The following is a 25,274-nucleotide window of genomic DNA, read 5'->3' on the forward strand; positions in this document are numbered from 1 at the left end:
TGATCTCGCCAACCTGGGGACTCAGGTGAGATCATAGGGTATTCTGGGAAATACCCAGGAGTTCTGGGGATTGATGTCTGGGGTTCAAAATCTCCATTTATACACAGGCTGGCACAGAAACTGCAAACAAAAGACAATATTTCTTTTTACTGAGTGGTAAAAAAAAAAGTAAGTCCCTAACTCTGGTTAGGTAGGTAGACACACTTACTTCCAATTAAACTAGGTTGGAGAAGGTCCATATTATAGCTATAAAAGTTACAGGTTACCTAGAAACATCTTTCTCCAGTGCCAAAAGCAGGATGGGAAAGGGTCCCAAGAATTTTCTCTCTGATACAAAACATCATCTCCCCTCTGTTAGTGCAAATAATTGAAAATCAGTTTAATGCTCCCCCAAGCAATTCTCTTTCTGAATTGAAAGTAGACAAATCCTTTTTTAACTTCTCTGATTGCTTAATCACTGAGTTATTCAATAAAGGACTTTCCTTTCCTTTTGGTTTGCCAAACATCTTTAACAAAGTTTTTTGGTTAGTATTAATGGATGGGGTTTTTGTCTGGGTTTGTTTTTTTTTTAATCATCAGATCTCTTCTAGAAACTTGGAAACCCCTAGGGCTTAAGAGCAAAGGCAGGAATAGAATTGCTGACTAAGGGTGAAAAGAGTAAAGTAATTAAGGAAGGATAACCAAAAATCAAGGGAAGACCAGATTGTTGGAAACACAGGAATATTCACTGTGAAATGAGCAATAACTAGTAAGAACATTTCTGTCTATTCTTTTTCAAAACTGTTTTCTTATCTTAAGTACAGTCTCTCTCTCTCTCTCTCTCTCCCTCTCCACTTACTCTTTTTTTTTTTAGAGCCTTAAGTTAAAAGGAAGGAGAAGGTGGATGAGAGCCAACCTTGGGCTCGGAGAAATATGGGAGAAAGAGAGAGACTAGCTATGTGTGGAAAGGTTTACATGCTGTTAAATGTATCCCTAGTATTCATCAGTTTTGTGAAGCCTTCTCTTTTAAAACTGTTTTTAAAAATGTAAGCTGTGTGTCTCTAGGATCTAAGCATACTCTGAGCCATTCAGATATGGTTTCTCTCCTGCTTGACACTGGTGACAAGCACTCCAATTCCATCTAACCCATTTTTAAAATTAACTTTGAAAGAGGGATATTTACATCAAAGATATGGTGGACAATACGACAGTAAAGGAAAATAATAAATGTTGGAGAGGATGGGATACTGATGCATTGCTGGTAAATTTGTGAATTGATCCAACCATTCTAGGTGGCAATTTAGAATTATGCCCAAAGAGCTTTAAAAGAATGCTTGTCCTTTGATCCAGCAATACCATTACTACGTTTGTATCCCAAAAAGGGGGGAGGGAGGGAGGGAGGGAGGGAGGGAGGGAGGGAGGGAGAGAGAGAGAGAGAGAGAGAGAGAGAGAGAGAGAGAGAGAGAGAGAGAGCGAGAGAGAGAGAGAGAGAGAGAGAGAGAGAGAGAGAGAGAGAAGGGTTCTGTTTGTACAAAAATATTCATAAACATACTCTTTGTGGTGGTAAATAATAGGAAAATGAGGGGGTGTCCCTCAATTGGGGAATAGCTGAAAAAATTGTGGTGTATGATGGTGATGGAATACTATTGTGCTTTAAGGAATGATGAACTACTTGATTTCTATAAGAACTCGCAAGACCTACATGAAATAATGCAGAGTGAAATAAGCAGAACAAGGAGAGCATTATGCACAAAAACTGAAATATTGTGGGATGATCAAATGTGATTGGCTCTGCTACTAAAAGCAAAGCAATGATCCAGAACAATGCTGAGGGACTTATGAGAAAGAATGCTATCCACATCTGGAGAAAGAATTGTGGGAGTAAAAATCTGGAAGAAAACATATAATTTATCACTTGTTTATATGGGTATGTGATTTGTGGTTTTGGTTTTTAAAAGATTAATCTATTGCAAAAATGAATAATGTAGGAATGGGATTTTGGCGATATATAATGTATAAATATATATATAAATAAACATATATATATGATGTATAAACCAGTGGAATTGCTTGTCAGCTCTGGGAGGGAAGGAGGAAAAGGGAAGGAAGATAACAAGAATCATGTAACCATGGGAAAAATTGAGTTTTTTAACAATTTTAAAAAATATGGCAGAAAGAGAAACAGAAATACAAATATTCTTCTTCAGGACCACAAAACCATTAATGAATATTCATGAAAATCAATGGTACTTCAATTAAAAGAACTTGAGGAATTCCAAGAAAACAAAACCAAAAACAAAGCCTGAACAAACTACTTATTTCTCAAATGCCCAGACATAGACACACAAGACAGCAATGAAGGAGCAGGACTAGAAAATGATGAGGTGATTAAGAGATTTCTCTCTGAAAATAAACAAGGAGAAAAGAGAGAAGTTATAGTGCAAAAACAGACTTGAAACATCATGGAATGAACTTAATAACACTGTCTATAGATGAATATTTTTGTTAGGACAAATTATGAAATAATAGGACATAAAAATGTGAAAAGGATAAAAAAAACAACAGAGGGGAATATGTGATATACCCTAATCAAGTAAAAGGTTACCAATCAAGTGAAAATACCTTATAGTCACTGAGAAAAAAAGATGAACCCAAAGCAGAAAGGGCAAAGAAGTAAATGGAGGAAAGAAAGGAGATTTTGCTTCAATGGAGGGGGTACCCCTAATGAATGATCCAGGAGGAACAAAAGATATTCTATAAAGCAAGATGGGAACCTTACAATGAATATAATCTTCAGAGAGTTTCTTAGAAGCTCCATTTATCCTGCCTGAGGAGAAGTAGAATCAGAACTCAAACACACCAAATGCCTTTCCAATGTCTTCTACATAATGTTCTGGGTGATTCTTTCAAGGCATTAATTTTCCAGGCCTTATTATCATGGCAACAATGGTAAGATGTATCTTTCATGTGATGGAAAGTCTGGTGTCAGTAAAAGTGTTTTGCTATTTTCTCAAGACAGTCCAACTTGTGCTCCTTGTTTTTCACTCTGAGCTACACTTACTGGCCACCTGCATTGTCTGTCCCAAATACACATACTATTCCATAAGTCTCTAAAGTGCCCATTAAGATGCAAGTTGAAACCTGGGCAATAGACATTTTTCACCCATTTGGTCTTTCCTATATGAATTAAGATGACAAACTCCTTTGAGACATAACATATCTTCCGGGAGAAGGGAAAGCTTGGTTCTGGAAGAAAAAAATAACAGAAGCTAAAGCCATATACAAAACCCCACATTTCTCAATCATGAATACTTCCTTTATTTTTTTTAACCCTTACCTTCCATCTTAGAAGAAACACTGTGTATTGGTTCCAAGGCAGAAGAGCGGTAAGGGCTAGACAATGGGGGTCAAGTGACTTGTCCAGGGTCACTCAGGTAGAAAGTGTCTGAGGCTAAATTTGAACCTAGGACTGCCTGTCTCAAGGCCTGACTCTTAATCCCCTGAGCTACCCAGCTGCCCCCATGAATACTTCCTTTAAAAAAAACTGCTGGATCTCAATCTATTGAGCATCAAGCAACATCACAACAAAAATAAATAAATTTTAACAGAAAGACGTTATTTTAGACATAGAAGTTATCCTTGAGTCAGAGGTTTGTGTAGCATCAGAATTAAGAACCTTTGTAAAAAGGGGGAAAAGAGGTAATTTAGCAAAATTAACCAATACATTGTCTGTTTCCCAGCATTAATAGCATTCTTTATCCACAATCCCCACCACCACCACCACCTCTGTATTGGAAAGATTGAGTTCCATCTTATCCATTCCTTTCTGAGAGGTGAACCAGGAAAAGTAATAAATCTCATAATTTGCTAGGAGGTAGATGCCACTATTATCCCTGTTTTACAGATGAGGAAACTGAGACAGGTAGAGGTTGAATCACTTGCTCAGGGTCACACGACCAGGAAGTGTCTCAGGCAGGATTTGAACTCATCTACCAGATTCCAAGTCTAGTGATCTATTGACTGCACCACCTAACTGGCTATGGATATGCTTATGCCTGGAGAAATACAGATACTCTGTACTGCCTTTACCAGACATACAAAAATGAGAGAGACAGACAGACAGAGACAGAGAGACAGAGACAGCTGTATAAACCTCAGCAGTAGTTATGAGGAAAGCATTTTGCAAACTCCTAAGTGTTAACAGTAACCAGATCTAGTTATTGTTTTCATTAGCAATGAAAAATTCTTCTGCCAGAGATTCCCTCTTGATGCAAAGGGACTGAGTGAATTTTGAGGGATCTATCAATTTTCTACTGTGGAGAAGAGAGAAATTATAAGAAAATGCATGCAAAGGACAGAAGCTGGTGATGGGTCATCTGTCAGTCAAATGAAGATTCCATTTGGAATGTGACTGGGAAAGAGTTGGAGGCAAGAGTTAACTGCTTGACTGAAGCTGAAGGTCTTTGGTCTTTGCCTGATGGTGGTGACTGAAGCAAGAAGCTGATTTTATCTCTGGGACTAGGGATAATCAAGTTGGAAGTGGCCTGGCTGATTTGAAGGCAGAAAAGAAAAGGACAATAGTTCTGATATCTCTATCTGACTGGCTCTGTTTGATGCTAGTGACTAGATTGCCATTTCTCTCAATATCCTCCAACCTAACACTCATTGTAGATAACAAGGAAAACCCTATCCCTCTTACCTCCATCCTCCACCCTTGTCCTGTCTTCCCCAAATAAACCCCTTGTTTGACAAGATGTAGAACTATTTCACTGAAACCTCACAGCTCACACTGAGTGACTTAAAGGAGACTGAAGAAGGGTGAAGGGGAGGCTTAAAAGCTTCTGAAGAGGGAGGTACAGAAGGGAGGAGGTTAGGCAAAAAGAAGATAACTACCTGATCCATTAGTTATCTAGTATCCATCAAAATACACCCTCAAAATATCAGCTATTACACTACTTTATATTCCCCATTTGGATAATGGGACTATTCATTCATGGAGCTGTCCAGTGTGGCGACTAGCACCTCTTATAATCACACAAATTCAGCTGGCTTGAGTTATAAACAATTTCATTTGCAAAGTTAATAAAAAGGGAGTTCAAACCTGAGTCCATCAAAAGTATCCCTCCACTGCCTTTTCTTGCTCTGTATATTATATCTGTAACTTATATTATCTGGGCAGGCTCTGAGCAGGTCCATTCTGCTTGTCCCACACCACCTTGAGCAGGGCTTCTTCTATTCCACCTGACTCCCATTGCCTGCCCTCCTGTACTTCTCAGCTGGAGGCAGATGTCTTTGGTTATTACTTTTCATCAGTGTTTAAGTCAGCTGATCTGCATTCTTCTCTGTAGTTGCCTCTGTTCCCAGGTGGGGCAGCCTCCTTAACACAATCACTACACATCATCTCAGCACTCAGCATCACGGTTCTCTATAAATGGTATCTGTCACCCTTTCCTACTAAACCAGGATCTTCCATCTCCAGAGACAAACTTTTCATCTCATTTGAAAGAGACCAGCTCAATAACTTGGCCCAAGAGTCACAACTTCTGGAGGTTTCTTTTTACACCCCTAAAAATGATTATTCAACATAGCCTTCAGCTTTTCCTTATACCTGCCTGACCTCTGGTACTACAAGGCTCATCTATTTAGCCTATGGAGATGTTGGATTGGGAGCTTTTCCTTGCACTTCAAAACTGTCTATGTCTCCAATCACTATGTAAAGCTTTGCTGAGTTCCACCCACTTGGCTCTTCCCTTCTCAGCGGTAAAACAGCTGCCACTGTCTCCTGCAGAGTCTTGGGATTAAAAGAAATTCCAACTCTTTACAATCATCTTTCATCTCCTGGGACAGGTAATTTATCTCTTGTTAATCAGTCAATGAATATTTGTTAAGAACCTACTATGTGCTAGGCATTGTGCTAAGCTCTAAGGACAGTAAAAAACCATTTCGAGCTCACTATCTGATGGAGGAAATAATGAGCAAGTTTTGTTTAACCCTTATCTTCTGGTATTGGAACCAGTACACAGTATTGGTTCCAAGAAAGAAGAGCAGTAAGGGCTACACAATGGGGATTAAGTGACTTGCTCAGGCTCACACATCTGGGAAGTGTCTGACCCCAGATTTGAACCTAGGACCTCCCATCTCTAGACCTGAGTCTCAATCCACTGAGCCACCCAGCTGCCCCCTTTTTTCCTAGTTTTAAATAGCAGTATGGTATAGTAGTAAGAGGCTCCCATCCCTTGCAAGCACTGAAGGTAAAAATGTACTTTAAATACAAGACTTCTAATACACTATATACTGAGAATATAATATCCAGAGAGGATTCCCAGTTATCCATAAACCATCTGTAGTTAGAACATACCACCACCACCCTCAAGCTACTCCTACAACTTACTCTAGAATTCACAGAGAACCCACTGGCTTACCTAGGATTTAAGCCATAACCTGAAGAGGTATCTCTTCCTACTACTATAGCTCATGAGCATTCTTTTATGCTTCTCATTAACAATTATGCTAATGTATGCAAATGCATTTTATCTTCCTATCAAATGCATTTATCTTACTTATCAAATGCATTTACCTTAAAAGCATAGTAAAAAGAGTTTCAAAATATTCCTCATATAAATATGAGGCATATTTTCCCACAATTATACAAAACATTTAGTTCTTAGGAACTAAAATGAAAAGCACGCTGGGAAGGAGTGAATAAACATCCACATAATGTCTCCTATGTGCCATACATTGTGCTAGAAATTTTACAAATATTATTTCTTTTGATTTTCACAACAACACCAAGAGGTGGTTGCTATTAATTATCTCCTTTTTACAATTGGGAAAACAGTTGTTTTTTACTTCATTTTAGCAATTGTTAATATATTGAGTTACTTAGAATTGGTTATCTGGGTTCCATTAATAAGTGGAGTTAATTTCAAAATATTGTCACATTAAAATCAGCACTGAATGTGGTCTTATTAAGGAGTTGACTTTCATTTTCAAAGTCATATTAGGTCACTATAATTATAGAATATTTATTTGATTTGTTTTTTTATTCTTTCTATTTACATTGTAGGAGCTATTGTATATATTGTTCTCTAGCTCAGTTTACTTGACTCTAAATCAGATAAATAGATATCTAAATTATATATCATTTTTCAAGAAATTACCAAAGAAAACTACCCCAATATCTTAGAATGAGAGAGAATAGAAATTGAAATAATCTCCCAATCACATCCTAAAAGAGACTGAAAAACTGAAAAAAAAAAAGCAGGAATTTTATAGTCAATTTTGATAGCTCCCAGATCAAGGAGAAAATGTCACGAACAGAAAAAAACCATTCAAATCCTGAGTCACAGTTAGGACCACAAAATATTTTAGTGGATACTACATTAAAGGAGCAGAGGACTTGGAACATGATATTCTGGTAGACAAACATGCTAAGATTACAACTGAAAATCGGCAGTCCTGGTATAATCCTCTTTTTTTTTTATTGGGGGAGGGAGGGAAGAATATTTAATAGTATAGGACTTTCAAGTATTCCTGATGAAAAGATCAGAGTTCAAAAAATGACATTCAAACCCAAGACTCAGTAGGAGAATAAAAAAGTAAAACCAAAGACGAAATCATGAAGAAATTAATGAGGCTATACTGTTTATACTCATGGAAGGAAAGATGATACATGTATCCTAAAAACTCTATCAATACCAGGGCAGTTGAAAGAGTCTATACAGACATGGGGCACATATGTGAATCAGTTATGTTGGAGTTATCTCCAAAATTAAGGGAGGAAAGGGATGAAAAGAGGAATGCACTGGGAGTAGGGGAAAATTAGAAAAAGAATGGGGGAAACTAATATAAAAGAAGCATGCAAGGTAAATCTTTTATAAAGGAGTGGAAAATGAATGGAAAGTGATGTGGAGAATACTTAAACCTGACTCTCATCTGAACTGGTTCAAAGATGGAAAACGATATTTGTGTGTATGTGTTTCTATATCAATTGATATAGAAATCAATCTCACTCAACAGAAAAGTGGGAGAGAAAGAAGAAAAAGAGAAAAAGGGGAATGATAAGAAGGAGGACAGATTAAGGTCAGACTCTCAAAAGTAGACATTTGACAATAGACAGAGAAAAAAAAGAGAAGGCAAACAGAAGAAAATAGGATGCAGGGAAAGTCACAGTTAGTAATCACACTGTAAAGGTGAATGGAATGAATTCACGCATAAAACAGAAAAGGTTAGCATAATGGATTAGAAACCAGAATTCAACAAAATATTATTTAGATGAAACACACAGAATTAGGATGAGGTAACAGAGTAGAATCTATTGTACTTCAACTAAAAAAATTTTTTAACGATAGAGATCACAATCATGATCTCAGACATGAGATCTCAGAAAATGAATAGAATCTTAGAAAAGCTAACTATAATAGACCTCTAGAGAAAATGAAATGGTAATAGAAAGGAGACCTTTTTATTAGTGGTACATAGTACTTTCACAAAAATTGACCATGTTATAGGGCATTAAAATCTTCACAGCCAAATGCAGAAGAGTAGAAATATGTAATGTACTCCTTTCAAATAATAACATAATAAAATTCAATTTAATAAAGCGGTGTGGCAACATAGATGAAAGTTAATTGGAAACTAAATAATCTAGTCATAAAGAATGAAGGGGTCAGAGAAAAAACCATAGAAATTATCAATAATTTTATAAAAGAGAATGGCAAAAATGAGATGACATTCCAAAATTTGTGAGATGCATCCAAGGCTATATGTGGAGAAAAATCTATATTTTTAAATATGTACATTGATTAAACATATTCCCCAATAAAAGTGAGAAGGCAGAGATAGAGGAATTGGGCGTGCAACTGAAAAAAATATAAAAAGAATAACTTAAAAATCCCCAATTAAAAACCAGAATGGAAATACTGAAAATCAAAGGAGACATTAATAAAATTGAAAGTAAGAAAAGCATTAAGCTAATAAATAAGACTAGGAAATGGTCTGATATTAAAAATAAAACAGTAAAATAGATAAAACATTATTTGATTTTCTTTTTTAAAAGAAAGAAAAAATGTATGTATAGGTATATGATTTGGGGTTTAGGCTTTAAAAGATCACTCTATAGCAAAAATGAATATGGAAATGGGTATCAAGTGGATAGCATTTGTACAACCAAGTGGAATTGCTTATTGCCTTTGAAAGGTGGGAGGGAAGAGAGGAGGGGAAAGAAAATGAATCATGTAAACATGGGGAAATATTTAAAAAGAAAAGAAAGAAAAAATCAATTTACTAACATCAAAACTAAGAAAGGTGAATGCATGATGAGTGAAGATGGAATTTAAAAATTATGAGGAAATATTTTGCTCAATTATATGCCAATACAACTGAAAATCTAAGTGAAGTGAATGAATATTTATAAAAATTGGAAATTGGTTAGATTAACAGAATACGAAAGGGAATTCTTCAATAACACTATCTTTAAAAAAAGAAAGAAAAGTTAAACAAGGTACAAATGAGCTCCCTAAGAAAAAATACCTAGGATGAAATGGATTTACCAGTGAATTCTTCCAAATATCTAAAAAAATTATCCCAATACTACATAAACTATTTGAAAAAATAGGTAAAGGGAATCTATTTTATAATACAAATATAGTTTTGATGTCTAAACCCTGGAAAACAAAAACTCAGAAAGAAAACTATAGCAAGTATCCCTAATGAGTTGATATAAAAATTTTAAATAAATTCTAGCAAAGACATTGCAATATATTACAATGTCAAGCATGATACCAAGTTAAGATTTCTACCAGGAACATAGAGCTAGTTCAGTATTGGGAAACCTATGACTATAATTGTTTATATCAATAACAAAAAAACAAGAAAAATCATAAGATTATATCAATACATGCATTAAAAGCTCTTGACAAACTGAAACACCTATGTGCATATATGCAGTTTTCAGGATAGCTTTGTAAATTGTGAAGTGGTGAAAAATCCTTAGAAATAATAATTGCATTTACAAATGATCTGTATTAGAATATAATAAATCTCTTGTATAGTCAACTACTAACCATGTTGTACAACAGATATTTTCTAGTTAAGTTGCTAATCAAGGGCTATACAACTCAAAAAAAATAAAAACAAAATCATGGAACATAACATAAAACTCCTCGGAGTCTACCAACCAAACAAACCTAGGGACTATATGAGCCCAATTACAAAACACTTTTCTCACAGATAATGACAAATATACAAAGCAACTAGAGAAATATTCATTGCTTGCCAGGAAACATCAAAGACCATGCTGTTTGACAAAGTCCACATGGAAACCATGGACTGCAAAGCAGCCCCCAGGAAGGATGGAAACTCCCACTGAAACCCCCTAAGTGACTTTCCTTATTAACATCCCCTTATTATTAGAATTGCTATGATTATTATTCTTACTTAGCCCCAGGAAAAATAGATGGGAGCAACATGCTTACAGGGTTAATACAGATGTCCCAGATATTACCAGGAGATCCCACTTATAAAATTAAACCTAAACATTCTTATATACCCACTTAGATAGAATTCTCTTTTCTAGGCATGAAAACTTCTGGCAAATCTGTGCTCTGAATTCCCTAACCTATGTCTGAGTCATGTTGATTCTACCCTCTTGATCCTGCAACAATGTTTTGTTGACTTTCTCTCTAGGCTTCCTGTCTGTTGTTAGGATCCATGGAAACTGTATGTTGAGAATGAAACTGTGTGCCAAGTAGATGTGTGATCATGAGAGTATAAAATAAAGCCAGGCCTCCGCTAAGACAGAGCAGTTTATCCTGTGAAACCTGTACTGTGGATTGAATGTGAAATCTGTGTCCCATCCATCATTTTGCCAACACGGTCCCACCTCCAAGACCCCATCCCCTGTGGGAGACTGGCCCATCCCACAACTCATAGGTAGGCTCATTGCTCATAGGTAGGCTAAGCCAACATGATTTTTAAAATGACAACTCTGCCCAAATTCATATATTTAGTCAATATCATACCAAAGTATCAGAAAATTATTTTATGGAATTGGAAAAATAATAGCAAAATTCTTTTTTAAAAAATGTAAAGAATATAAAGGAAATTAATGGGGGAAATATTAAAGAAGGAAGCCTAGTAGCAGTGAATTTCAAACTATATTATCATGCACTAATCGCCAAAATGATCTAAGAAATAGAGTATTGAATTACTGGAATAGATTAGGTACATAATACAAGGTAGAAAATTAATAAAATAATCTAACATTTTAAAAACCTAAAATACAAACTTTAGAGGCAAGAGCTTACCATCTGACAAATATTTCTGAAATGGAAAGCAGTTTGGAAGAAACTAGGTATAGATTAACATCTCACATTGTGTATCAAAATAATGTCAAAATAGGGGCATGATTTAGACCAAAAGGGTAATATCATAAGTAAATTAGAGGAGCATGTAAAAATTTAAATGCCAGATCTATAGATAAACAAGGAATTTGAAACCAAACAAGGCATAGAGAGGCTCACAGGAAGTAAAATGCATAATTTTGATTACATGAAATTAAAACATTTCTACAAACAATACCCATACATCCAAAATTAAAAGGAAAGTGGGAAACTGGGGAAAAAATGTTTACAGCAAGTTCCCCTTTAAAGGTCTCATTTTGGGGGGCAGCTGGGTAGCTCAGTGGATTGAGAGCCAGGCCTAGAGACCGTAGGGCCTAGGTTCAAATCTGGCCTCAGACACTTCCCAGCTGTGTGACCCTGGGCAAGTCACTTGACCCCCATTGCCTAGCCCTTACCACTCTTCAGGCTTGGAGCCAATACACAGTATTGACTCCAAGATGGAAGGGAAGGGTTTAAAAAGAAAAGGAAAGAAAAGAAAAACCTATGAAGACTTTCATGGATACTTCAAAGTGAAGTGAGCAAAATCAAGAGAATACTATACACATTAACAGTAATATCCTATTGTTCTCTGTTGTTAAAGACTAGCTATTCTGATCAATGCAATGATTCAAGACAATTCCAAAGGACTCATGTAAAATGCTGTCCACCTCCAAAAAGAGAACCTATGAATTCTAAATACAAAAGGAAACATATTTTTTCCTTTTTTTTCTTGCCTTTTTTGCAACATGGATAATATAGCCATTGTTGTTATTCAGTCATTTCATTTGTGTCTGACTCTTAATAGGTCTTGTGACCCCATCTGTGATTTTTTGGCAAAGATACAAGAGTGGTTTGCCACTTCCTTCTCTAGCTCATTTTTCAGATGAGAAAATTGAGGCAAATAGGGTTATGTGTCTTGCCCAGTGTTTCACAGCTAATAAGTAATTGACACAGGATTTGAACTCAAGTCTTCCTGACTCCAGGCCCAGTGCTCTATACCCTGTGCTACCTGCCTACCCAATATGGAAATATGTTTTGCATAATTGCATATATTATTATCTTACTTGAATTCCTAATGGGTAGGGTAGAGACTAGGGGGAAACCAAGAATTTAAAAGTCAAACTATTCTTTAAAGTATGTTAAAAATAAAAATAAAAATATTATTTTTCTCTAAAAAGAATAATTTGGGAGCAGCTGGGTGGTTCAGTGGATCAAGGGCCAGATCTGGAGACAGGAAGTCCTAGGTTCAAAACTGGTATCAGACACTTTCTAGCTATGTGACCCTTGGCAAGTCACTTAACCTCTCTTCTGCCTTGGAGCCAGAATATAGTATTGATTCTAAGGTGGAAGGTAAGGGTTGTAAAAAATAAAATAAAAAGAACAATTTATTCATAAATGTTGTCTAATTTTTTAAATTAGGAATTGGCCCTTGGCAATACATATTTGTGTTAGTTCTCTATATATCTTCATCAGCTATATAAAGACTTTATCAGAGAATTTTGTAGCAAGGTCTTCTTCCCCATTTAAAATCTTTACTTTTTCTGCTAACTGTATTGATTTTATAGATGAAAAATTTTCATTTCAGGAAAATTAAATTATTTCTTTTACCCGTTGTTATCACTGTAGCACTTAATGGGGTATGAATGTTTCCCATCACTTCCAATTTATTTTCCTTGCTCATCTCCATTTTTCCTTATTGGAGAAAAAAGTCCAAGGCGTCAACCTAAATTGGGCCTATTCTTAGCTCTGGGGCACTTCCCTTTCTCTGACTGGACAAATCTTCAGAGAAGACTCCCTGTTCCCCTTTAGGGGCTTCTGGAACACAGCAGATGATTAATACATTCCAAAGGACTGTCTAAGGGACCCTGTGAAGGAGGGCTGGTTGGGAGGCTTGAAGCATCAGAAAGAGGAGCCCTCTTGGCTGGAGAATAAGCAAACACTTGCCTCATTTCTCAAACAGCAAACCCACAGATCTGCATGAGTGTCCAATTTTAGACCAAGGGAGTTAGAAACAGCGAGAGTTGCTTTTGGTTTCAGTTTCTCTTGTCCCTCCCACCCCTGCCTTTTTACTATAAGTAAGAGAAACATATTGAAAAACGACCCAGAAAAGCAAGGAGAAGAGAAAGAAGAGGGAAGAGAAAGGGAACCTGGGAGAACATCCCTGAACTGTTTAGGTTGAAGCCTCGGGAAACAGGTATGAGCTATTTCCAAGTTTTCTTTTTTCCTTCCTACATCTTTCCCCCGGGGTTCTAAGTTGTTTCTCAGGATTAAAGCCCAGGGGGAAGAGATAAGGAATTGGCTTGAACAAAACATGCTCATTTTCCTGGGTTTATCCAAACCCCTCCCTCTGGTCTCACGTAATTATTTGGAAGCCCAACATTGGCCCTTGGTTGTGTGTTCTGGACGTAGCATGACTCGCCCTCCTTCAGGAAGAGGAATTGCTGAGGTTGACAGGTTATTCTATTGAATATGGTGCCATTCCTCAGAAGACAGAGGACAAGCTTCTAAAAAGGACTTGACTCTGGGGAGCCATATGGGAGAACTGGTTCTGGTTCTGGTCCCTCCTCTTCTAATTGTCTGATCCTTTCCCCATTTTCTCTTCAATAAAAGGATAGACAATACATTAGTGGTGTCCAGGCGGGGGATGAAATCACATGATCTCTTAAGGTTTCATATAGATGTTAAGTTAGTGATTCTCAGCTGAGTGATGCAGAAACCACATGTGAATTAGATTTCCTGCATTCGGGCTCTGTTCTTCTATCACCGGGCAATCATAGTGGCAGGGAGATCAGTTGATGCTCAGAGAAGGCAGAAACTATGAAGGCTGCAAAGGTGCCTGAGTTTATATCACCTGGGAATCAGGAGCAGCACAGCTTGAGTTCCCAGATCACACTAGGTGGGCTGTAGATGGGACAGGAGCAGAGGGAGTGCCAGCAAATCCTCTTTAGCCCCAATGCTGGAAGGACCACTGGGAGGCTGGCCCTGCTCCTTCCTGGAGACTCTTTGGGGCATGGGCAGCAGAGATGCCCCTTGGACTCTGTGGATTCAGCCTTGTTCAGCAGGGTGCTGGGAGAATGCTGGGAGAATTGCCAGAGCACAAGGTTGGATTCCACATGGGAAAATGTCTGGCTAAGGCAGAGTAGATTAAGCTAATGCCAGCAGCAGCTGAATGACCTTTCAGGCTTGCTAAGTGCTTTAGAGAAATTATCTCATTTGAGCCTCACAGCAACCCAGTGAAGGAGATGCTTTGCTCTTGTGCCCACTGCACAGGAACCTGAGGGTCAGAGATGTTAAGTCCATTGACACAGAGCTGACAGGCTCTGAGTCCAGCTTCTCCAGACTCCAAGTCTACTCCTACATCCAAGCGGCCACATGGCCACGAGTCCCATTTTAGGGGATGGCATGTCTTGTCACTTTTCCTTGTCCTTTGATGGCCCAGAATGTGCAGATTCTATTTCAAGAGACAGGCAAAAAGTCTCCTTGCACTTTCCCCCATCATCTAACATGAGCTCTATCTAAGAAGGTTAGGGTTCACACAGAGAACAGTCTGTCCTCCAGGGTTGACAGTTTTGGCTGCCATGTACGGGTTGTGGGATGTCCCCAGCAGTAAAGCTCCACTTTGGACCAAAAGTCCTGGGTAAACAGCTACAAACCAGGCAGGAAGAATCCCTGGTCACCTGGGGAGCAGGGAGGATGACCATCGCCATTCTTGGCCTCATTTCCTCACTCCCAGAAAGATTTCAAAAGGTCTTCACAGGTCAACCATTTATGTAAGGTTTGGATTCAACTGGGGCTCTGGGCCTGGAGTCTGGCTGCACAGGCCCAGAGCCCTCACGCAGAGGGAAGAGGGGTGGCCTGAGTCTCAGTTATTATCAGATCAGTCACTAAGGGGATGTTTCTGGATTCCTCCCATGAGATTCTTGTTCTCTACTGGGAAAGGTATGAGGGGCAGCCAAGTATCACAGTGGATAGAGCACAAGGTCTGGAATCAGGAGGACATGGGTTCAAATCTGGCTCCAGACACTTCTTAGCTTTGTGACCCTAGTGAGTCTCTTAACCCCTAGCCCTTATCACTCTTCTCCCTTAGGACAGATATTTCATAATGATAGTCATATTAATACTTAGTATCAGTTCTAAAGCAGAAGGTAAGTGTTTAAAGAAAAGTATGACATCCACCAATTGTTATTATGTATGTTTGGAATGTTATTATGTATGTATGGAATGTTTCGGTAAGGATCTGATTCTTTTGGAGTAATAATATTCTAGGAATGAAAATCCTCCCCTATCAATGTAGATCTAAAATTGTTCTGCATTGAATAGTTTAGAGAGATGCATTGGTCATTGGCAGGGTAAGGGACTTCCCTAGGGTCCCACAGCCAGTTGGAGTCAAAGATAGTATTTAATCTGTGTCTTCCTAACTCTCAAACCAACTCTCTATCTACTCTACCATGGTGCCAATGATTAAGGACAGTACAGTGCCAGAAACAAACCCAAGAGCTTCTTGGTGCTGACACATTCTGAGACAAAGTAGCGGTCAGAAAACAGGAACTCGAGCAGTGCTCAGAAACTTCAGGGTGGGATCGACGGATGTATCATCTCAAAGTCATTCAGGCAACATTAAGAAGAGACTAGAACCAGACACTAAAAAAAACAAAACTTAAAATAAAATTCTCTCTCAAAGGATTTGCCCCAGACAGTGTCCCATATTACCCATCCTTCCTACCTACTCATGGCCACGGTCACTGTGGCCTTCTACCAGCATATGCAAGGGTATATGATTGTGATTACTGCCAGGTAGAAATTTCAAGGGTGGGACATTCGAGATTGGCACTAAGGATCAAGAATGAAGTGATGGGAGAGCTACTCAAGGCAGCCAAGAGATAAAATGGTTAGAGTGTTGGGCCAGGAGTCAGAAGGACTTTCGTTTAAATCCTAGAAATTGTCTGCCTCAGTTTTAGCATGTGTAAGAATGGATATTATTTATGATGTGCTTTGTAACTCTTAATGTACTATATACAAGTTATTATTATCATCATCATAATTATCTGCCATTGCCAGTTCTTTGTTCCTCAAAAAAAGAATTCTACAAATGCAGAGCATCCTCTCTTCTGCTATTATTAATTTCTCACTCACCCAGGCAGCCCCAATTGGGAATTAAGTGAATTCTTCATTTTGCCTTTTGTCTAAATGGCTCCTCTACATTTATAGGTGACCATGCCATCAGCTGAATCCATGCAGGCACCCGTATGTCTGGTAGAAAACAGCAATGGAGAGCTGATAGTAAACCAGGAAGCCCTACGGATTCTTACTTCCATCACCAAGCCCGTGGTGGTGGTAGCTATTGTTGGCCTATATCGTACTGGAAAATCCTACCTGATGAACAGACTAGCAGGAAAGAACAAAGGTGAGTGGAGCCTCTGGCCTCTGGGAGTCTGCTTTTGGAGGATTTTGTGCCACAAGTTACAGTTGCAACATGGCATGTCCAAGACCTAATGAAGGTTTAAAAGTTGGCTCTTGGTTTACTGTTGCCTTCCAGTCGATAAGTATTTATTAAGTGATTACTGTGTACTAGAATGGCAGCTATGTGTTCAGTAGATGGAGTACTGGGCTTGGAATCAAGAAGACTCATCTTCATTAGTTCAAGTCTGGCCTCAGATATTTAATATCTGTGTGACCCTATGTATGTCATTTAACCCTGTTTGACTCAGTTCTGTACCAGTTAAAAAAATGAGTTGAAAAAAGAAATGACAAACCACTCCAATAACTTTGCCAAGAAAACACCAAAATGAGGTCACAGGGAATCAAACATGAGTCTAACAATTGAACTACAATAATTGTGCTGGAAACTATGCTATGTGCAGAAGATACAGAGAGAGTAAAATTCATTCCCTTCTCTCAAGGAACTCATAGTCTAATCAGGGACACAATGTTCAAAGAAAACTATACAACAGAGATAAATATGAGGCAGATTAGAGATGATCATTAGAGGAATGGCATTAGCATTCAAATGATCAAGAAAGGTTTCTCATTTCATTCTAGCTGGAAACTGAACGAAGCCAAAGAAGCCAAAAGGCTGAGATGAAGAAGGGAAATATTCCAGACAAGAGAGATAGATTTGGGAAATTTATGGTCTCCCAAAGATTTAGAACTTATACTGTAATATCTCTGAATTAAATTTCCATAGAATGAATATTTTTGTGGCACAGAGACTCAAATGGTCTGGCCTTAAAAATCTATGAATTTATTTAAAAATCAAAAAGTGTCCCTGGTTGCCATCCCTGGCCACTTTTCTCCTAGTGGCTGTCTATCTTGCCTACTTGTTATCCCTACTTTCACTCAGGATTATTGCCTCCACTTTATATTATGTTAATCTAAGAATCTGATTGTCATTTACTCTCATGATGAATCAGACCATCCAAATTACAAGAAACACTTTCATCCTATTGATTGTTCTCATAAGATCATCAGCTTAGAACTGGGAGGGACCCTAGAGGACCTCTAATTCAACTCCTCTTTTTTTACAGTTAAGGAAACACAGGGAGATGTGGTGATCTGTCCAATACCATACAGGTAGTAAACAATACCAGAAAGATTTAAATCTAGGTCCTGTTGCTCTAGAGTCAAGGCTTTCTGTACTATTCTGCACTATTTCTGCACATGGTAGATTAAATGCTAAAAGATACTTGGAACTGATTTAATTTGATGCTCCATACAAAGTGAGCCCTGAACAATATCAACAAGTTTACCATCAGAATTTTCCCACCTTCCCTTTCTTCACATTAATGAATGAGTTTATTAAGCACTACATAAAAAGTACTGTGCTAAGCACTAATGATACCACTATAAAATCAAGATAGCATCTACTCTCAAGGAGCTTGTATTCTAATGAGGAAACAACACCCAGAAGGATTCAGCTACAAATCACATGGAAAAATTCATTGGTACGAAGAATTCTGCAGAAAATCAGAGTAATTCATCTTTATTATTTTTCCATTAATTAAAACTACCTTTGAAGAATTATTGGTCAGTACCAAGGATTTGAATGATGCAAATATTTCTTTATGGGTCTTAAATTTCTGTAGTTATTGAAGAAATGGGGGTTTCAGCATCTGTAGAATTAGTAGCCAGATGTGAAGGGTTGTTCTCCTGGATCTTGCCTGATTGGGGTGGGCTGGATGCAGCAATAGTGGCCAGGGTGAGGGGGAGGATGCTGTTTTCAGGACTTCAGGCTTGCCTGATGCCAACAGGTGGTACCAATAAGTGGCTCAGCTTGTTGTTCAGCTAGTGATGGTGGTGGTAGTGAGGGCTGACCCCTTCCCCAAAGGGGCTACTCCCCAGGATAATGACTGCAAGGCCATCTCATTGACATTGGTTAAAATACTTTGCATTTTATCAAAATGTTATTCATAGTTTACCCCATCATTTCCTTTAATATATGGTTGATAAAGAACTTTTTTAATGTCCAAAGCTATGAAGAAATAGCCTTAAATCAATTATTAATTCTTTTATGGTACAAGTTTTTAATCTATTTAAATCAATGATCTCACTATAAATGAGTATGGTATATAATAAAATGACATATATCTTCGATTATCTCCAAATTAGTATCCCTTTCTGGTAAGACTCCATTTCTACCAAGACTCCCCATGAAAAGAGAAAGAAAGCACTCAGGGTTACTCCCTGGTCAAGCAGCCCTCCCTCTCAAGGGAATCCTAGGACATTCACACCCCATCAAGTTTGGGTTCATTTTGCACTGAACTTTTTCAGTGCCAGGATGGCGTTAACCTCTCACTTCTTCAACCTAGGTAGCAAGAATTTAATCATTTCTTCCTGGGCAGACTCTGTACAAATCTCTACCACTAACACCCACAACAAAAAATGTAACATCCCAGGAAATTATATCAGAGCGCCTTCAGACATGCCAGCCGGCTTTTTCCTGCCTTGATTTCTCTCCAGAGAATCAGGCAAAGATCCTTATTGTCAGGAAGCTCTCTTAGAATATCAGCTGCATTATTTCCTTCCTGAAAATTCTTCTAATATCTCACATCCCTCTAAAATTCTCACATTGAGTGTAAAGACCTTTCAATGGTGCCTCCACACATTGGTATTTTTAGTGCTTACTCTCAAATCTAACAGATAATTGTGCAGGGCTTCTTTACGCTCACCCTTGCTTTGCTGTTGACAAAGGTCAGGGCAAACGTGGCTACTCAACATATGGACCATATAGATCTCAAACTAAAACAATATTTAAAAGCACAACCTATAAAAAATTAAATACCAGGAAAGAGATAATTTCCCTTGAGGGAAAGGTATTTGGAGTTATAAGAGAGTCAAGGTCAAGGCCCCTCTTTCTATAGACTGGTGGTGCATGGGTATTCAGGCCAAGCCCTCAATCAGGAATTCTTAAATTGAAATCTAGAGGTTGATTCTTATCAGTGATGTGTCCCTAGTGGGCAAGTCCCTTGATCTCTGTTTCCCTCCTATATAAAATGGGTGTAACAAAATGTCGCAAAGTTGTGAGGATCAAATAAGATAATATTTGTGAAATGCTTAGCACTGTGCCTGGCACCTAGCAGGCCTGTTTCCTTTCATAACATCTCCCTATTTGAGAAAGACCTTGCCTGTAAGAACAGTTTTTCTTGGCTAACAACACTTTGAATTAGATTGAAGCTGAAACTGACTTACTTCTAGGAAATCACCACATTTCTATGCTGTGTATGTTTATGGAACTTGCCTGGGATTCCTACAGTTTAGAGATTTTCTCTCCCCTGGCAGATAAGCGATTTCCCTGTTAGTTTAGGTATTAGAAAGTTTCTGGGGTGCTACTGCCTTTACCCTCAATCTTACCCCACAAACCTAATCTCATGTTGCTCTGGTTGAACTTAATGCCTGCTTTTCTCTGTCCCTAGGAAAGGGCTATTGGCTAATGGAGGACTAGGAACCTGGAAGATCTGAGTTTAAAATTTGCCTCAGCTACTTACTGGCTAGGTGATCCAGGGCTAATAATTGACCCTTCCCAGTCTCAGTTTTCTCTTCTGTGAAATGGAGATAGAAAGTAATAACTATTTCATGGGATTACTGTGAATACTGAATGAGATAACATGTAAAGTGTACTATATAAATGCCAACTGTTATGCTTGTTATTATTCTTTCCCCATGGACAAGTTTGCCATCTTCTCACTTTAGGACCTGTGACTTTGGCTGATGAAACTTTTGGCTTCCTGCCTCCCCTGGGTGCTCAAGTCTCATTCTTCCCTTGCAGGCTTCTCCCTGGGCTCCACTGTGCAGTCTCACACAAAGGGAATCTGGATGTGGTGTGTCCCTCACCCCAGGAGATCTGACCATACCTTAGTTCTGCTTGACACTGAGGGCCTTGGAGATGTGGAAAAGGTAAATCAAAACCGTGAAATTCTGCTCCCTTGATTGCCCTCCTTGGCTCTGCCTGACCTATGAAGGAATGACCTTTTACATCAGGCCAGCCTCTTTGTATATGAAAGAATATTGCCAAGCAATGCTTCCTAGTAATGTGTCTGTCAGGTGATCAGTCTGAAATGGGTCCCTAGGCTGAGGCCAGGGTTCTGAGACATTATCATCACTTGGGGAAGAAGGCCATCCCACAGTAACTTAAAAGACCCAGAGCAAAGTCTTAAACTCTTGTTGTATCAATGACTTCCCCAGTGTTCTAACACTAAAAACAGAGAAGTCAAAAAAGGAACTTGACCAAAACCCCAGGATGAGGCTGGTATTGGATCTCGGGACTGATGGGTTGTCTGGCTATCCCATTTTCTATAGGAGGTTCCCATTTCTTTTTTAAAAAATAATAAAACATGAAAACCCACTTCTGAACCTGTTCCTCCATGCTATAAATTCACCAATGAATGGGGGAAAAAAACCAATCTACCAAGTATGAAGTATTTCTTAAGATCCTACTCCCTACTAGGCTCAGGGAACAAAAATACCCAACTCACTCAGTCCCTGCCTTCAAGGAGCAATCAGGTGGTAGTGGATAGAGTGCTGGACATAGAATCAGAAACATCCGAATTCTGCCTCAGACATTTAGGTGCTTGTTCTTGAGCAAGTCATTTAAACTCACTCTACTTGTTTCCTCATTTTACAAATGATGAAAATAATAGCACCTACATCCTATGGCAGAAGAGAGAGAGATACACACAGAGACAGAGACAGAGAGAGAATCGTTTTAGACCCAGTTGCCAGACAATATTTTAGACTACAACCTCCAGCCCCAACAATAAAACCCCAAATCATAAACAGATGACCATTTCCTGACTTCAGTGGAAATGACCCTGACTCTTAGGATCAGACACTCTTATGGATGAAGGATTGAGTCATAGGCCCACTGACAAATTCTGTTTTGTAGGGTGACACCAAGAATGACTCCTGGATCTTTGCCCTGGCCATCCTGCTCAGCAGCACTTTTGTCTACAATAGCATGAACACTATCAACCACCAGGCCTTGGAACAGATGCAATATCCTTTCAGAACTCCCTCACCAGGAAGATGATAAGCTATCTACACTTTAGAAAATCATCAAGAGGAATCTCCCTAGAAATACCATCACTAGGTGATCAAGCCTCTCAGAGTCAATGTTCCCAAAGCAGACTGGCTAATCCTAGCATGACAATTGGTCACCAGGATCTAACTGAAGCCTTGGGTGGACCTTGGTTGAGATTTGCATTCCACATAAAAATCCCTCTATATGATATCCTTCACCCCTGTCTCATATGAAGAGATCCCTCTCCTTGCCAAGGCAAACCCCTCTACATGCTCCCTTGGTTCCATCTCAAACTGTCTTTCCCAATGGGTTATCCTTTCTCTCACCCCTGCTCTTTCACTAATCTTGAATCTCTCACTATCTACTGTCTATATCCTTATCACCTACAAATTAGCCATGTCTCCTGCACCTTTAAAAACCTTCACTTAATCCTCCTATCTTACCAGGTACAATCCTATATTTCTTACGCTCCTTCATATTGAAACTCATTGAGAAGTTTGTTTATAATCTGTGCCTCTACTTCTAATGGCCTGTAGCTGATGTCCTCAAGCTGAACATATCCAAAATAGAATTCGTTAATGTTTTCCCAAAACTCTTCCTTCATCACTCCTGATGAACACCGCCATCCCCCACAGTACTCCAGACTCTCAACTTAAGTGTCAGCCTCAACTCTTTACTCTTTCTCATTCCCTATATCCAGTCTGTTTTCATGAGTTTTCATTTCTACTTTTATAACAGCTCTCCCATCCATCCCTTTCATTCCTCTCATATTGCTACCATTCTGATACTGATTCTCATCACTTCATACCTAGACTATTGCAATGGATGCTAATTGATCTTTTCAACTCAAGTCTCGCCCCTCTCCAGTCCATCCTCTATTCAGATACAAATGTAATTTTCATAATGCAAAGATCAGAAAATATCACTCCAATCTAATTTACTACATTCAAGTGGATTCCTGTTATGTCCAGGATCAAATACCAAGTTTTCTGTTTAGTGTTTAAAGACCTTTATAAACAATCCCTTTCCTATATTTTCAGTTTTCTTATATGTTATTTCCTCTTCAAACGCTGCCATCAAACCACAATGGTTTTCTTGCTCTTCCTTTTACTTGACATTCCATCTCTTCACTCAGTGCCTTTTGACTGATGATGTCCTTCATGCCTAGAATTCCCTTCCTCCTCCCTCCACTTTCTACCTTCCCTTGTTTACTCCAAGACTCTTATTCTCCCCGTACATCTGGGATTACCTGACATTTGTAATATGTATTTATATCAATAACCATATTGATATCAGTAAAGATATACAAACACAAATAGATCTGCATATGTATATGTGCACATATGTTTATATAGTGTACATAACTACTCACACATTATCTACCCCAATAGAATGTTGGGATCAGGGAGCATGTTTTTGCCTTTATTTGTATGCCCAGCATGTAGGACAGTGTCTGATACATAGAAAGCACTTTATAAATGCTTTTTGACTGGCTGGTTCAGGACAAGAGCTTGTATTCTAATGTTATATCAATCCAGAGCCATGACAAGTCCTGGAATCTCATTAGGTTGAATGAAGAATACATTGGGTTGATCAGGGAATCCTCTGAAAAGTTCTTCCTTTCCCCTTTTACAACTGTGATTGAAAGTTCAGGAGTACAGAAGGGCGGGTGGCAGAAGAACATTTGTGACTCAATAGAGGAAAAGGAAGAGCCCACAAGTAGAACTGGAAATTGATAATGTGAGTGAATGTTTCTTTTTCCTTATCTAAGATCTTAGATATGTGACAGAGCTGACTGATCTAATCAAGGTCAAATCTTCACCTAAACTTGTTGGGGAAGACTCAGCAGACTTTGTGGGCTTCTTCCCAGACTTTGTATGGACTGTGCGGGATTTTACCCTGGAGCTTAAGCTAGATGGACATCCCATCACCTCAGATCAGTACCTGGAAAATGCCTTGAAACTCAGTGAAGGTATACTTTTTCAAGAACTAAGCTTGGGCATATGGGTGGCCCTGGGAAGAGCAGGAGGAAATGATGCCAAATGTTTTTTGTTTGGGGGTGGGGTGGGGCTTAGCTATTTATTCTTAAGACATTATTTTATCTTTCATGGACTATAAAAATGGCAACTGAAAGCTGTCATGGCTCTCATGGGTCTGTGGAGGGTCAGTTGAACTCTTTCTTTGTAGCTCCAGAATGTCCATAATCTAATGAACTCTCCCAAGAAGAGAAGCAGTAATCTCTGAGAAAACCAATTCTGCCAAATTCTGTGGTGGATTTATATTTTATGAATTTACAGAAGGAGGCAGATGTTTCTATATATCTTGACATTCTTTGGTGAGCATGAGATTTCAATTAAATGGAATATGACCTGATTTTTAAGGGTGATTTCATTCAGTCCATTGCTCAGCCTGAAGAATTCTTCCTCTATAGTAACAGCATAGACCTTCTCAATAACAAGAGACAGCCATGTCCTTGAGAGACCATGTTGTCCATCAAAAGGGAAATGGCATTTGGAGTCAGAGAGCTCTTAGGTTCATATTCCTCTGGCACTTGCTGCTTATGTGACTTTGGACAAGTCATGGAATCACTCTGAGCCTGTTTCCTCATCTGTAAAAAGAGGAGTTTGGCCTCCAAGATCTCTAAAATCCCTCTAACTCAAAGTGTAAGAGCTTGTGAAGAAAGAGAAATCCTTTCCTGGAGAATTCTAAAGATATACTGACTATACTTCTCCCAAATAGATCTTGCTTGTCCTAAAGAGTTCTGACTAACCATCACATATCCCATTTGCTCTATCATTACTCTAGGACCTTTCTCCTAACATGTTTCACATTGTGTTAAAAATCTAAATGTATAGATGTTTTATTATGCGACGTTTTGATTTTAGGCTGGTAACTGGTAACATACAGACAGGGATACTGATCTTACTGGAAATAGCTCTGATTCATATTTTACAATGAGTTCCTTCAATTCCAATCAAAAGGCATTAATTATATATCTATCCTTACTGAAAGACTATGCTCAGTGCTGGGCATACAGAGACAAAAATGCTTTTCTTCAAAAAGATTTCTTATTGGTAGGATGGGGGGAGAATGTAAAAGACAAGAGGATGAAAAATATACAAAATAAATATGGGGGACAAGGGAGGTTGGTTGTCATGTTGTGTACTCAAAGAGAACCAAAATGACATCACTATACCAGGGTCAATGTACAAGTGTCTGACTGTGCCTGATATACCAGTAATAGCTCAGAAGGCTCTACCATAGGTCAAGTACAAATAACCCCTATGAACATTTGGATTGTAGATATTTCTAAGCTTGTTGATCTCATTTTTCTTTAGAATTCCTGCAATTCTGCTCAGGGTCCTCCTTTGATGCAGGCATGCCATGCTGGACAATCCTGT

General features: G+C 38.5%; 1 protein-coding gene across 2 annotated transcripts in view; it reads left to right on the plus strand.

The window, feature by feature from the left end:
- The first annotated feature begins 5,427 nt into the window (after positions 1–5,427).
- The window catches only part of LOC100027604 (guanylate-binding protein 4-like), a 31,798-nt gene continuing 11,951 nt past the window's right edge, over positions 5,428–25,274 (plus strand). The window contains exons 1-5 of one of the 2 annotated variants that reach the window (XM_056815380.1): positions 5,428–5,826; positions 16,569–16,764; positions 20,623–20,750; positions 21,739–21,848; positions 23,652–23,845. In XM_056815380.1, the coding sequence (XP_056671358.1) occupies positions 16,575–16,764; positions 20,623–20,750; positions 21,739–21,848; positions 23,652–23,845 (622 nt within the window). In that variant the 5' untranslated portion in view covers positions 5,428–5,826; positions 16,569–16,574. Of the gene's footprint in view, positions 5,827–13,279; positions 13,555–16,568; positions 16,765–20,622; positions 20,751–21,738; positions 21,849–23,651; positions 23,846–25,274 lie in introns of those variants that run through there. The other variant, XM_007480364.2, reaches the window with a different exon arrangement.

This window comes from Monodelphis domestica, chromosome 2 (genome assembly GCF_027887165.1).
Source record: "Monodelphis domestica isolate mMonDom1 chromosome 2, mMonDom1.pri, whole genome shotgun sequence".
NCBI lineage: Eukaryota > Metazoa > Chordata > Mammalia > Didelphimorphia > Didelphidae > Monodelphis > Monodelphis domestica.